At 43.1% G+C, this 13938-nt stretch overlaps 1 protein-coding gene across 1 annotated transcript in view; it reads right to left on the bottom strand.

Moving 5' to 3' along the window:
- The window catches only part of LOC144504716 (utrophin-like), a 631247-nt gene that overhangs the window by 39709 nt on the left and 577600 nt on the right, over positions 1-13938 (bottom strand). The window contains 1 exon segment of the mRNA XM_078230463.1: positions 3786-3944. Within this exon segment, the coding sequence (XP_078086589.1) occupies positions 3786-3944 (159 nt within the window).

Raw genomic sequence — 13938 nt, 5'->3', positions numbered from 1 at the left:
TTGCACCTCAATATGCCAACATCGTCATGCACAGGTCCGGACACGACCTCTTCACTGCACAGGACCTTCAACTGACGCTATACACTAGATACATTGATGATATTTTCTTCCTTTGGACTCACGACAAACAATCACTGAAACGACTGCATGGTGACATCTACAAGTTCCATCCCACTATCAGACTCACCATGGACTACTCTCCAGAATGGGTCGCATTCTTGGACACATGCATTTCCATCAAGGACGGTCACCTCTGCACTTCACTGTACCACAAGCCCACGGATAACCTCACGATGCTCCACTTCTCCAGCTTCCACCTAAACACATTAAAGAAACCATCCCCTACGGACAAGCCCTCCATATACACAGGATCTGCTCAGATGAGAAGGAACGCAACAGACACCTACAGACGCTGAAAGACGCCCTCATAAGAACAGGATAAGGCGCTCAACTCATCGATCGACAGTTTTGACGCACCACAGCGAAAACCCACACCGAGCTCCTCAGGAGACAAACATTGGACACGGCGGACAGAGTACCCTTCATCGTCCAGCACTTCCCTGGAGCGGAGAAGCTACGACATCATCTTCAGAGCCTTCAACATGTCATCGACGAAGACAAACATCTCGCCAAGGCCATCCCCACACCCCACTACTTGCCTTCAAACAACCACGCAACAGTGACCACGACATCACACAACCCTGCCACAGCAACCTCTGCAAGACATGCCGGATCATCTCACGTGAGAACATCATCCACCATGGTCGTAAATCCCATCCCTAAGGACCTTCCTCTCTCCACTCTCACTGTGTACACGGTACACAATCTTGCGACTCGGCCAACCTTGTCTGCCTGATACGCTGCAGGAAAGGATGTCCCGGGGCATGGTACATTGCCGAGACCATGCAGATGCTACGACAACGGATGAATGGACAATCACCAGGCAGGAGTGTTCCCTTCCTGTCGGGGAACACTTCAGCAGTCAAGGGCATTCAGCCTCTAATCTTCGGGTAAGTGTTCTCCAAGGCGGCCTTCAAGATACACGACAACGCAGAATCGCCGAGCAGAAACTGATAGCCAAGTTCCGCACACATGAGGATGGCTTCAACCGGGATCTTGGGTTCATGTCACACTACCTGTAACCCCCACAACTTGCCTGGGCTTGCAAAATCTCACTAACTGTCCTGGCTTGAGACAATTCACACCTTTTTAATCTGTGCTTAACCATCTCTCCACTCTCACTGTTTGCACCTTAAAGACTTGATTACCTGTTAAGACTCACATTCCAACCATTATCTTGTAATTGAGTCTGTGTGTCTACATATGCCTTGTTTGTGAACCCAATCCTCCACTCACCTGATGAAGGGGCAGCGCTCCGAAAGCTCATGCTACCAAATAAACCAGTTGGATTTTAACCTGGTGTTGTAAGACTTCTTACTCTACATTTAAGATGGAGATGTGGAGAAAGGTTTTGTCCCACAGGGTCGTTAATCTTCAGAAGTTTCTACCCAGAGAGCCACTGAATGGTTCTTTGAATTTATTCAAAACGAACAGATAAATGATTCAAGAGGGGCAGGTGGCAAAGTGGAGTTGAGGCCACAATGAGATCAGCCATGATCATAGAATGGTAAACACAGTAAGAAGTTTAACAACACCAGGTTAAAGTCCAACAGGTTTATTTGGTCGCAAAAGCCACAAGCTTTCGGAGCCTTAAGCCCCTTCTTCAGGTGAAGATTACCTGATTCACTCACCTGAAGAAGGGGCTTAAGGCTCCGAAAGCTTGTGGCTTTTGCTACCAAATAAACCTGTTGGACTTTAACCTGGTGTTGTTAAACTTCTTACTGTGTTTACCCCAGTCCAACGCCGGCATCTCCACATCATAGAATGGTAGGGCAGGCATGATGGGCCAAATGACCTGTTCCTATTTCTTATGTTCTTGCAGAACATCTTTTGCCAGTGTAAAGAAACTAATGTGTATTCTGCCAAACTAAACAAAAGTTGAGGCTTGTGATGGAATCACATTCTTTGAGTTTGTAACTGCATGGCCAAAGCTCCTTGCATAAATGTTAAAATTGAAATGCAAGTCAGATGGCCTAAGCTGATCCTGAAGTGAAACTGCTTTCTCCAGTGATTGCTTTGGCATCAGGCCAACCCTGACCTTGGTCTCAACCTGCTATCACAGTATAACTGTAAAATCACTATAAAGAAAAACTGTTCCAGACCAACACTGCAGTTACAGTATGAAAACGCCCCAATAAGGAACTTTTTTTAAAAAAAAGAAAATCCTACACTTGATTAAATCAGTGTTGCAACCTGCCTGCTGCAAAATAGCATCCTATGCAAGAAGTAAGGAGTACCTTCTGGTCATGATGGTTTTACTTGGCAGTAGAATTTCTAATGAAATGCTGCACTTTTTTTCCTCAGTTATTTTCAACTTAACTTCATATCAAGAAAGGACCCATCTCATATTAGATCAGTGATTAGAAAACTTCTTTTGGTAGTTCAGTATTTAAACATTTGTCTAGGGTGAAACTGAGTGATATCAATGAGATTTTTCTAGGATTTATTTTGTGATAATTGTTCCAATTCTAGGAAATTAACCTACATTTCTTTTCATGATTGCCATCTTGTTGGAGGTGGTGAAGACAATATCAGACTCAGGCTCTTGATGTTTCCAGAGTCAAAAGTCCTGCAGCACTCACCGCCTATGTCAGGTGCATTCAAAACTTTTGTCTTCATGGGTTGGAATGCTGTGTGTCATGGAGTTTCAGAAGCCGCAAATAAAGTTTAATTCCATGTTCCATTAATTTGTATCTCAATTTGCTGATTCTAACAGATTTTGGTAGTCCGATTGAGGATTGATTCACTGAGTCAGCAGTACTGAGAACAATCTTTCCAAATCATCAGGGCCACAAAGTTCAAACAGGATAAAACAACAAATATGAAATAAATCATTAATCTGCACCTTCAACATAGAAAAAATATCCCAAGGCGCTTCATAAAGACAAAAGGAAAAATAAATGCTGAATTAAAAAGAAGATATTAAGAGGGGTGACTAATAGGTTGGTTGACCCATTTATTGCTTGTACCTAATTGTCCTTGAACTGAGTGGCTTGCTAGGCCATTTCAGAGGGTGGTTAAGAGTGAACCACATTGCTGTGGGTCTGGAGTCACATATGAAGAGGTAAAGATGGCAGATTTCCTATCCTCAATTATTATCATTATTACTAAGACTTGCTTTCAATTCCAGATTTTAATTGAATTTAACTTCTATCAACTGCCATGGTGGGATTTGAACCTGTCTCCCGAGAACATTAGCCTGGACTTCCATCTTACTAGTCCAGTGACATTACCACTATGCCACCATTTCCCTTAAAGGGAAAAAGGGAGTGGAGGTGCAGACATGGGGTAGAGAGGTAATGGGTCAGTCCAGAGTAGCAAATAGAGCGTGGCAGGTTAGGCCATGACCACCAATGTTGTGGCAAAGGAAGGGCGGACACACAAGGAACTGGAATCTAAAGAATGGAGAGTTCAATGGGAAGTTATAGAGCTGGAAGAATTGCAGCGATAGATAGAAGCTAGTGCAAATAACTGCTAACAGGACTGAGTTTCTTGGGCTTTGACAGCTGGAATGGTAAGGTTTGTAATAGGGAAACATTTTGGATCAGGGTTGACCCTTGGAGGAATGTGGAAATTGTCCCACAGAATGAATGAGAACCTTTAATGAATGAAGGAAAAATTAATATAATTTAAAAACCATTGCAAGAATAACAAAATGTGTCCACCTTTGCTCCTCTTCGAGATTTGCAATGATGAATTCTAATTCGCCCCGCTCCTCTTTTTCCACTGACTTGAGGATCTGCACAGGACTCTGGGGCTGACTGATGGGTGACTCTCTCCCCAGTGTCTGACAGTACTGTTGGATCAATGCGTGCTCATCATCACTGCATCAGGAAAATAAAATGCAGTATTATTTTACAGCTCTTCTGTCATGCATAAATTACTTACTTTACACCTGTACAACAGTTAATATACGTCCTCAGTCCTTGTTCTACCTGCCAGAATAAACTATGAATAAATTCAAATTATTAATTTGATTACAACTTAAAAGCATAAACTTCATTTAGTAAGTAATTGTTGTCATCTTATCTATTACCAGAAATTTAATAATTTTTTAAGAGGTAATCAATATTAATCATATTTTTTGTTACTTTTGCCACTTCTACTGACTCAGAAAAAGTTGGACTGAGGTCTTAATAATTTTGGATACAAGGGGTGGGGTTATCTAGCCATGTACGCCCCAAGACTGGAAATTTCTGCCCGAGGTCAACAGACCTTTAAATGATCCGCCAAATTTCTGTCCCGCCCACTACAATTCCCTTGGCAAGCAGGACAGGAAAATTCCGCCCAAGATGTTGAATAGATAGGAAAGAAAGGAGCACAGTTGGTAGTATTGATTAAAGAGAACATTGCAGTGCTTAAGAGAGAGAGGATGTCCTAGAGAGGTCAAAAACAGAATCTATTTGGTTCGAGTCAGAAATCAATAGAAGTGCAGTTACACTACTGGGTGTATTCAATTGGCCAGTGGGAAAGTAGTGGGAAAGTCCGAGAGGAGCAAATTTGTATGAAAATTAGAGGTGCATGAGTTAGAGAATAATGCGAATTGGGAACTTTAATTATCCTAAAATGAACTAGGATAGTTGATAAATAAATTGGATCAGTACTAGGATCATTGTTTTTCTCCATATATACTAATAAAGGACAGGGGGAAGGGATTTTGAAATGTGTACAGAAAGATTTTCTTGATTTTTACATTTCTGGCATTGCTGGATCTTTTCTGCAGTATGAGGTGGATCAAGTGTCAGTAGGGAAATCATTAGGGAACAGTGAACACTGTATCATAAGATAGGCTGGCTAATAAAAAGGACAAGGAACAATCTAGAGCAAAATTATTTGGGATTGGGTCAATTTCAGTGAGGTGTAAACAGATCTGGTCCAGGAAAACTGGAAACAAAGACTGGCAGGCAAAACTGTAATGTAACAAGGCGCTGCCCTTAAAGAGATGATGGTTCGGGTACAGTGAGGTACATTTCCACCACGGAGAAAGGTAGGGCAAGTAAAGCCAGAGCTCCCTGGATGATGAAAGAAATGGAGAGAAAGATAAAGCACAAGAAGGATGCATATGGTGGGGCGGCAGATAGCTGGCAGATGAAGTTCAATGTGGAAAAATGTGAGGTGATGAACTTTGGCAGGAAGAACATGGACAGACAATGTAAAATAAGGGGTATAATTCTATAGGGATGCAGGAGCAGAGGGATCTGGGTGTATATGTGCAAAGAGACAGGTGGAGAGACCAGTTAATAAAGCATTAACTGAGCTTTAGGGGCATAAAATACAAGATCAAAGACGTTATGCTGAATTTATACAAGACTTCAGCTTGGCATCGCATTATAGGAAGAGTGTGAACACATTGTAGAGACTGCAGCAGAAGTTTACAAGAGGGATGAGAAGCTTCAATTATGAGAATAGATTGGAGAGGTAGAACTGTTCTTATTAGAGAGAAGAAGACAGAGATATGATAGAAGTGCTCAAAATCATGAGACAGGGAGTAGATTAGGAGAAACTGTTCCTGCTCATAAAAGAATTGAGAACAAGGGCAAAAATTTAAAGTGATTTGCAAAAGAAGTAAATGTGATGTGAGAAAAAACATTTTCACAGTGTGGTTTGGGTCTGGAATGTCCTGCCTGAAAGTACGGTGGAGGCAGGTTCAATTGAAGCTTTCAAGAGGGCATTGATCATTATATGAATAAAATGAATGTGCAAAGTACAGCAAAAAGGCAGAAGAATGGCACTAAGTCATAATATTTATTTGGAGAGCCAGTGCAGACATATTGGGCCAAATGGCCTCCTTCTGCCCCGCAACAGTTCTGTGAGTCTGTGATCAGGCTGATAATACAACTGAGAGCCAAGCTGCATATAGAGAGTTCAATGGGAAAACAAAAATTGAAATGAGTGCAAAGAGAGAGTATGAGAAAAGACCAGTAGCTAACATAAAAGGGAATAAGAACACAAGAACTAGGAGCAGGAGTAGGCCATTTGGCCCCTCGAGCCTGCTCCGCCATTCAATAAGATCATGGCTGATCTTTTCGTGAACTCAGCTTCACTTACCTGCCCACTCACCATAACCCTTAATTTCTTTACTATTCAAAAATCTATCTATCTTTGCCTTAAAAACATTCAATGAGGTAGCCTCAACTGCTTCACTAGGCAGGGAATTCCACAGATTCACAACCCTTTGGGTGAAGAAGTTCCTCCTCAACTCAGTCCTAAAACTGCTCCCCCTTATTTTGACGCTATGCCCCTTAGTTCTAGTTTCACTTGACAGTGGCAACAACCTCCCTACTTCTATCTTCATCCAAAAGTCATCAAGAGGCAAATAATTGGTCATAGAGGTTTACAGCATGGAAACAGGCCTTTCGGTCCAACTTGTCCATGCCACCTAGTTTTTACTACTAAGCTAGTCCTAACTGCCTGCATTTGGCCCATATCCCTCTATACCCATCTTAGCTATATAACTGTCTAAATGCTTTTTAAAAGACAAAATTGTACCCACCTCTACTACTACCTCTGGCAGCTCGTTCCAGACACTCACCACCCTCTGTGTGAAAAAATTGCCCCTCTAGACCCTTTTGCATCTTTCCCCTCTCACTCTAAACCAATGCCTTCTAGTTTCAGACTCCCCTACTTTTGGGAAAAGATGTTGACTATTTACCTTATTTATGCCCCTCATTATTTTATAGACCTTTATAAGATCACCCCTAAGCCTCCTACATTCCTGGGAAAAAAGTCCCAGTCTATCCAGCCTCTCCTTATAACTCAAACCATCAAGTCCCAGTAGCAGCATGTAAATCTCTTCTGCACTCTTTCTAGTTTAATAATATCCTTTCTATCATAGGGTGACCAGAACTGTACCCAGTATTCCAAGTATGGCCTTACCAATGTCTTGTACAACTTCAACAAGATGTCCCAATTCCTGTATACAATATTCTGAGCAATGAAACCAAGCATGCTGAATGCCTTCTTCACCACTCTGTCCACCTGTAACTGCACTTTTAAAGAACTGTGAACCTGTACCCCTAGATCTATTTGTTCTGTAACTCTCCCCAATGCCCTACTGAGTGGGTCCTGCCCCTGGTTCGATCGACCAAAATGCATCACCTTGCATTTATCTAAATTAAACTCCATGTGCCATTCATCAGCCCACTGGCCCAATTGATCAAGATCCCGTTGCAATCCTAGGTAACCTTCTTCACTGTCCACTATGCCACCAATCTTGGTGTCATCTGCAAACTTACTCACCATGGTAAAAGGTAGTAAGTGGCATGGTCAGGATGATTAGGAACCAAAAAGGAGATTTATACCTGAAGTCAGCAGGTATGGCTAGGACACTAAATGAATACTTTGTATCTTAAATGTTATGAGAGTCCCTGCCTCCACCACCCTTTGAGTTCTAAACTCCCACCACCCTTTGGGTGAAAAATTTTCCCCTCACATCCCCTCTAAACTTGATCTGATACTGACCAATGAACCTGGACAGGTGTCAGATCTCTCAGTGGGAGAGCATCTTGGGGATAGCGATCATAACTCTATCGCCTTTAGGCTTGCATTGGAAAAAGAGAGGATCAAGCAAGCTAGAAAAGAGTTTATATGGAGTAAGGGGAAATATGGAGACATTAGACAGCAAATTAGAGGAGTAAATTGGAAGGAGGTATTCTCGGGGAAATGTACTGAAGAGAGGTGGCAGTTTTTCAAGGAATGTCTGTCTAGAGTTCTACAGGACAACGTTCCGAGCAGACAGGGAGGTGTTGGTCGGTTAAAGGAACCGTGGTGCACGAAAGCTGTGCGGGACCTAGTCGAGAAGAAAAGGAAAGCATACAAAAGGTTCAGAGAGCTTGGCGAAGATAGGGATCTAGATGAGTATACGGCTTGTAGGAAGGGACTAAAGAAGGAAATTAGGAGAGCCAGAAGGGGTCACGAGAAGGCCCTGGCAGGTAGGATTAAGGAGAACCCTAAGGCATTCTATAAATATGTGAAGAGTAAAAGGATGAGACGTGACAGAATGGGGCCTATAAAAGGTGAAGGCGGGAAAGTCTGTACGGAACCAGTAGAAATGGCAGAGGTGCTCAATGAGTATTTTGCCTCGGTTTTCACAGAGGAGAAGGACCTGGGTGGGTGTACTGCGGGCGTGCGGTGGACTGAAAGGATTGAGTATGTGGAATTTAACAAAGAGGTTGTGCTGGAATCTTTGAATGGCATCAAGATAGATAAGTCGCCGGGTCCGGATGGGATGTACCCCAGGTTACTGTGGGAGGCGAGGGAAGAGATTGCAGAGCCTCTGGCGATGATCTTTGCGTAGTCGATGGAGACGGGAGAGGTGCCGGAGGATTGGAGGATTGCGGATGTGGTTCCTATTTTCAAGAAGGGGAATAGGGATAGCCCAGGTAATTACCGACCGGTGAGTCTAACCTCAGTGGTTGGTAAACTGATGGAGAAGATCCTGAGGGACAGGATATATGAGCATTTAGAGAAGTTCAGTATGCTCAAGAATACTCAGCATGGTTTTGTCAAAGGCAATTCGTGCCTTACGAGCCTGGTGGAGTTCTTCGAAAATGTGACTAAACACATTGACGAAGGGAAGGCGGTACATGTGGTTTATATGGATTTTAGCAAGGCGTTCGATAAGGTCCCCCATGCAAGGCTTCTAGAAAAAGTGAGAGGGCATGGGATCCAAGGGGCTGCTGCCCGGTGGATCCAGAACTGGCTTGCCCAAAGGAGGCAGAGAGTGGGTATAGATGGGTCTTTTTCTAAATGGAGGTCGGTCACCAGTGGTGTGCCCCAGGGATCTGTTCTGGGACCCTTGCTGTTTGTCATTTTCATAAATGACCTGGATGAGGAAGCGGAGGGATGGGTTGGTAAGTTTGCCGACAACACGAAGGTTGGTGGGGTTGTGGATAGTCTGGAGGGATGTCAGAAGTTACAGAGGGACATAGATAGGATGCAAGACTGGGCGGAGAAGTGGCAGATGGACTTCAACCCAGATAAATGCGTCGTGGTCCATTTTGGTCGGTCAAATGGGATGAAGGAGTACAATATAAAGGGAAATTCTCTTAGTACTGTAGAGGATCAGAAGGACCTTGGGGTCCGGGTCCATAGGACTCTGAAATCGGCTCCGCAGAGGGAGGAGGTGGTTAAGAAGGCGTATGGTGTGCTGGCCTTTATCAATCGAGGGATTGAGTTTAGGAGTCCGGGGATAATGATGCAGTTATATAAGACCATCGTCAGACCCCACTTGGAGTACTGCGCTCAGTTCTGGTCGCCTCACTATAGGAAGGATGTGGAAAAGATTGAAAGGGTGCAGAGGAGATTTACAAGGATGTTGCCTGGATTGAGTGGCATGCCTTATGAGGATAGGCTGAGGGAGCTCGGTCTTTTCTCCTTGGAGAGACAAAGGATGAGAGGAGACCTAATAGAGGTGTATAAGATGTTGAGAGGCATAGATCGGGTGGACTCTCAGAGGCTTTTTCCCAGGGTGGAAATGTCTGCTACGAGAGGACACGGGTTTAGGGTGCTGGGGGGTAGGTACAGGGGAGATGTTAGGGGTAAGTTTTTCACACAGAGGGTGGTGGGCGAGTGGAATCGGCTGCCGTCAGTGGTGGTGGAAGCGAACTCAATAGGGTCTTTTAAGAGACTCCTGGATGAGTACATGGAACGTAATAGGATGTAGGGTTATAGGTAGGTCTAGAAGGTAGGGATGTGTTCGGCACAGATTGTGGGCCGAAGGGCCTGTTTGTGCTGTAGTTTTTCTATGTTTCTATGTTTCTAAACCTCCTGCCCCATACCTTAAATCTATGCCTCCTAGTCAAAAGTGGCAGAGCACAAAGAAAAGGGGACAAGTCCTCTCTGTCCCTCTTTTTGGAGGGCCGAAGGGCCTGTTTCCTGTGCTGTACTGTTCTTTGTTCTGTCCGACCCCCCCCCCAAAAAAACTTCTAATTCTCTTTCGATTCGGGGTGACACCAGAGGACTAAAGAATTGCAAATGCTACATCGTTGTTCAAAAGAGGATATGAAGATAAACCCAGCAACTACAGGCTGGTAAGTTTAATTTTGGTAGTGGGAAAGCTTTTAGAAACAATAATCTTGGGCAAAGTTAACGGTCACTTGAACAAGGGTGGATTAATTAAGAACACAAAAGAAAGGCATTATGTTAATTAACTTGATTGTGTTTTTTGACAAGATAATAGAGCTTGTTGATGAGGTAATGGATTTAATGTGGTGTACATTGACTTCCAAAAATATTTTGATAAAGTGCCACAAAATAGGCCTGCCTGCAAAGTTAATACCCAAGGAATAAAAGGGACAGTGACAGCACAGATACAAAATTGGTTCACTGACAGGGTACAGAGAGTAGTGGTGAACCTTGTTTTTTGGACTGGAAGAAGGTATACAGCGGCTTTCTCCAGGGATCAGTACTGGGATTACTGCTTTACTCCACATATATTCATGACTTAGGCTGACTGTACAGAGAATAATTTGAAAATCTGCAGATGACACAAATTTTGGAAGTATTGTGAACTACGAGGAGGATAGCGATAGTCTCCAAGATGAACCTACGAGGGAGCAAGCTATCCTAGATCTAGTCCTGTGTAATGAGACAGGAATAATTAATTATCTTACAGTTAGGGATCCTCTCGTAAGAAGCGATCACAGTATGGTTGAATTTAAAATACAGATGGAGCGTGAGAAAGTAAAACCCAATACCAGTGTCTAGTGCTTAAACAAAGGAGACTACAATGGGATGAGGGAGGAGTTGGCTAAGGTAGACTGGGAGCAAAAACTTTATGGTGAGACAATTGAGGAACAGTGGAGGACTTTCAAAGCGATCTTTCACAGTGCTCAGCAAAAGTATATACCAGTGATAAGGAAGGACTGTAGAAAAAGAGATAATCAGCCATGGATATCTAAGGAAATAAAGGAGGGTATCAAATTGAAAGAAAATGCATACAAAGTGGCAAAGATTAGTGGGCAACTAGAGGATTGGGAAATCTTTGAAGATCAACAGAAAGCCACAAAAAAAGCTATAAAGAAAAGTAAGTTGGATTATGAGAGTAAACTAGCTCAGAATATAAAAACAGATAGCAAAAGTTTCTACAAATATATAAAACAAAAAAGAGTGACTAAAGTAAACATCAGTCCTTTAGAGGATGAGAAGGGGGATGTAATAACTGGAAATGAGAAAATGGCCAAGGCATTGAACAGGTATTTTGTGTCGGTCTTCACAGTGGAAGATACAAATAACATGCCAAAAATTGTTGACAGGAAGGCTATGACAGGTGAGAACCTAGAAACTATCATTATCACAAAAGAGGTAGTATTGGGTAGGTTAATGGGGCTAAAGGTAGACAAATCTCCTGGTCCTGATGGAATGCATCCCAGGGTACTAAAACAGATGGCAGGAGAAATAGCAAATGCACTAGTGGTAATTTACCAAAATTCGCTGGACTCTGGGTGGTTCCCGTAGATTGGAAAACAGCAAATGTGACGCCACTGTTTAAAAAAGGAGGTAGATAAAAGGCAGGTAACTATAGGCCAGTTAGCTTAACTTCTGTAGTAGGGAAAATGCTTGAATCTATCATCAAGGAAGAAATAGCGAGACATCGGGATATAAATTGTCCCATTGGGAAGACACAGCATGCGTTCATGAAGGGCAGGTCATGTTTGACTAATTTGGTGGAATTCTTTGAGAATATTATGTGCAATGGACAATGGGGAACCTGTGAATGTGGTGTATCTGGATTTCCAGAAGGCATTTGACAAAGTGCTGCACCAAAGACTGCTACATAAGATAAAGGTGCACGGTGTTACGGGTAATGTATTAGCATGGATAGAGGATTGGTTAACTAACAGAAAGCAAAGAGTGGGGGTTAATGGGTGTTTTTCTGGTTTTCAGTGACTAGTGGTGTGCCTCAGGGATCAGTGTCGGGACCGCAACTGTTTACGATTTACATAGATGATTTGGATTGGGGACCAAGTGTAGTGTGTCAAAATTCGCAGATGACAAGAAAATGAGTGGCAGAGCAAAGTGTGCAGAGGCTGCTGAAAGTCTGCAAAGGGATAAAGATAGCCTAAGTGAGTGGGCAAGGATCTGGCAGATGGAGTACAATGTTGGTAAATGTGAGGTCATCCATTTGGGTAGGAATAACAGCAAAATGGACTATTATTTAAATGGTAAAAAATTGCAGCATGCTGCTGTGCAGAGGGACCTGGGTGTCCTTGTGCAGGAATCTCAAGGAGTTGGTTTGCAGGTGCAGCAGGTAATCAAGAAGACAAATGGAATTTTGTCCTTCATTGCTAGAGGGATGGAGATTAAAAACAGCAAGGTTATTTTGCAGCTATATAAGGGCTGGTGAGGCCACGCCTGTAGTACTGTGTACAGTTTTGGTCTCCTTACTTGAAAAAGGATATACTGGCACTGGAGGGGGTGCAGAGGAGATTCACTAGGTTGATTCCGGAGTTGAGAGGGTTGGCTTATGAGGAGAGACGGAGTAGACTGGGGCTATACTCATTGGAATTCAGAAGAATGAGGGGAGATCTTATAGAAACATATAAGATTATGAAGGGAATAGATAAGATAGAAGCAGGGAAGTTGTTTCCACTGGCAGGTAAAACTACAACTAGGGGACATGGCCTCAAAATAAAGGAGAACAGATTTAGGACTGAGTTGAGGAGGAACTTCTTCACTCGAAGTGTTGTGAATCTGTGGAATTCCCTGCCTAGTGAAGCAGTTGCGGCTACATCATTGAATGTTTTTAAGGCAAGGATAGATAAATTTTTGAACAGTAAAGGAATTAAGGGTTATGGTGAGTGGGCGGGTAAGTGGAGCTGAGTCCACAAAAAGATCAGCCATGATCTTATTGAATGGTGGAGCTGGGTCGAGGGGCCAGATGGCCTACTCCTGTTCCTAGTTCTTATGACTGAATGGGCTGACATGTGGCAGATGCAGAAAAGTGTGAAGTGGTACATTTTGGTAGGAAGAATGAGGAAAGGAAATATAAAGCGTCAGTGTTAAAGTTGCCTTCAAGCATAATTCAAAAGAGAGAGTGCAGGAGCAGAGAGACCGGCGGATATAGGTGCACAAATCTTTAAAGGTGGCAGGGCATGTTGAGAAAGTAGTTAAAAAGGTATATGGGATGCTTGGTTTTATAAATATAAGTATTGAATACAAAAACAAGTGATGATGAACCTTTACAAAACACTAGTTTGGCCTCAAATAGAGTACTAGAGTGTTCAATTGCAGGCACCATACTTTAGGAAAGATCATAGAAAGAATCATAGAAACCCTACAGTGCAGAAAGAGGGCATCTGGCCCATCAAGGCTGCACCGACCACAATCCCACCCAGGCCCAACATCCCTATATATTTACCCGCTAATTCCTCTAACTTACGCATCTCAGGACACTAAGGGGCAATTTTAGCATGGCCAATTAACCTAACCCGCACATCTTTGGACGGTGGGAGGAAACCCACGCAAACACGAGGAGAATGTGCAAACTCCACACAGACAGTGACCCAAGCCGGGAATCGAACCCAGGTCCCTGGAGCTGTGAAGCAGCAGTGCTAACCACTGTGCTACCGTGCCGCCCATGGTAAAGATGTAAAGACATTAGTGAAGACAGAAAAGATTTGTGAGAATGGTTCCAGGAAAGAGGGACTTAATTTACATAGATTGATTGGAGAAGCTGGGGTTGCCCTCCTTAAAGAGAAAGTGTCGTAGATTAGAAACTGTTCCCATCGGTGTAAAGACCAAGAACTAGAGAACAAGATACATGGTAAAGAGCAAAAGAACCAACAGCGATATGAAGATAAATGTTTGATGCAGTGG

Source organism: Mustelus asterias, chromosome 15, assembly GCF_964213995.1.
Source record: "Mustelus asterias chromosome 15, sMusAst1.hap1.1, whole genome shotgun sequence".
In the NCBI taxonomy this organism is placed as follows: Eukaryota; Metazoa; Chordata; class Chondrichthyes; order Carcharhiniformes; family Triakidae; genus Mustelus; species Mustelus asterias.
The sequence above is the reverse complement of the archived record's forward strand: the minus strand, read 5'-3'. Positions and strand labels throughout refer to the sequence as shown.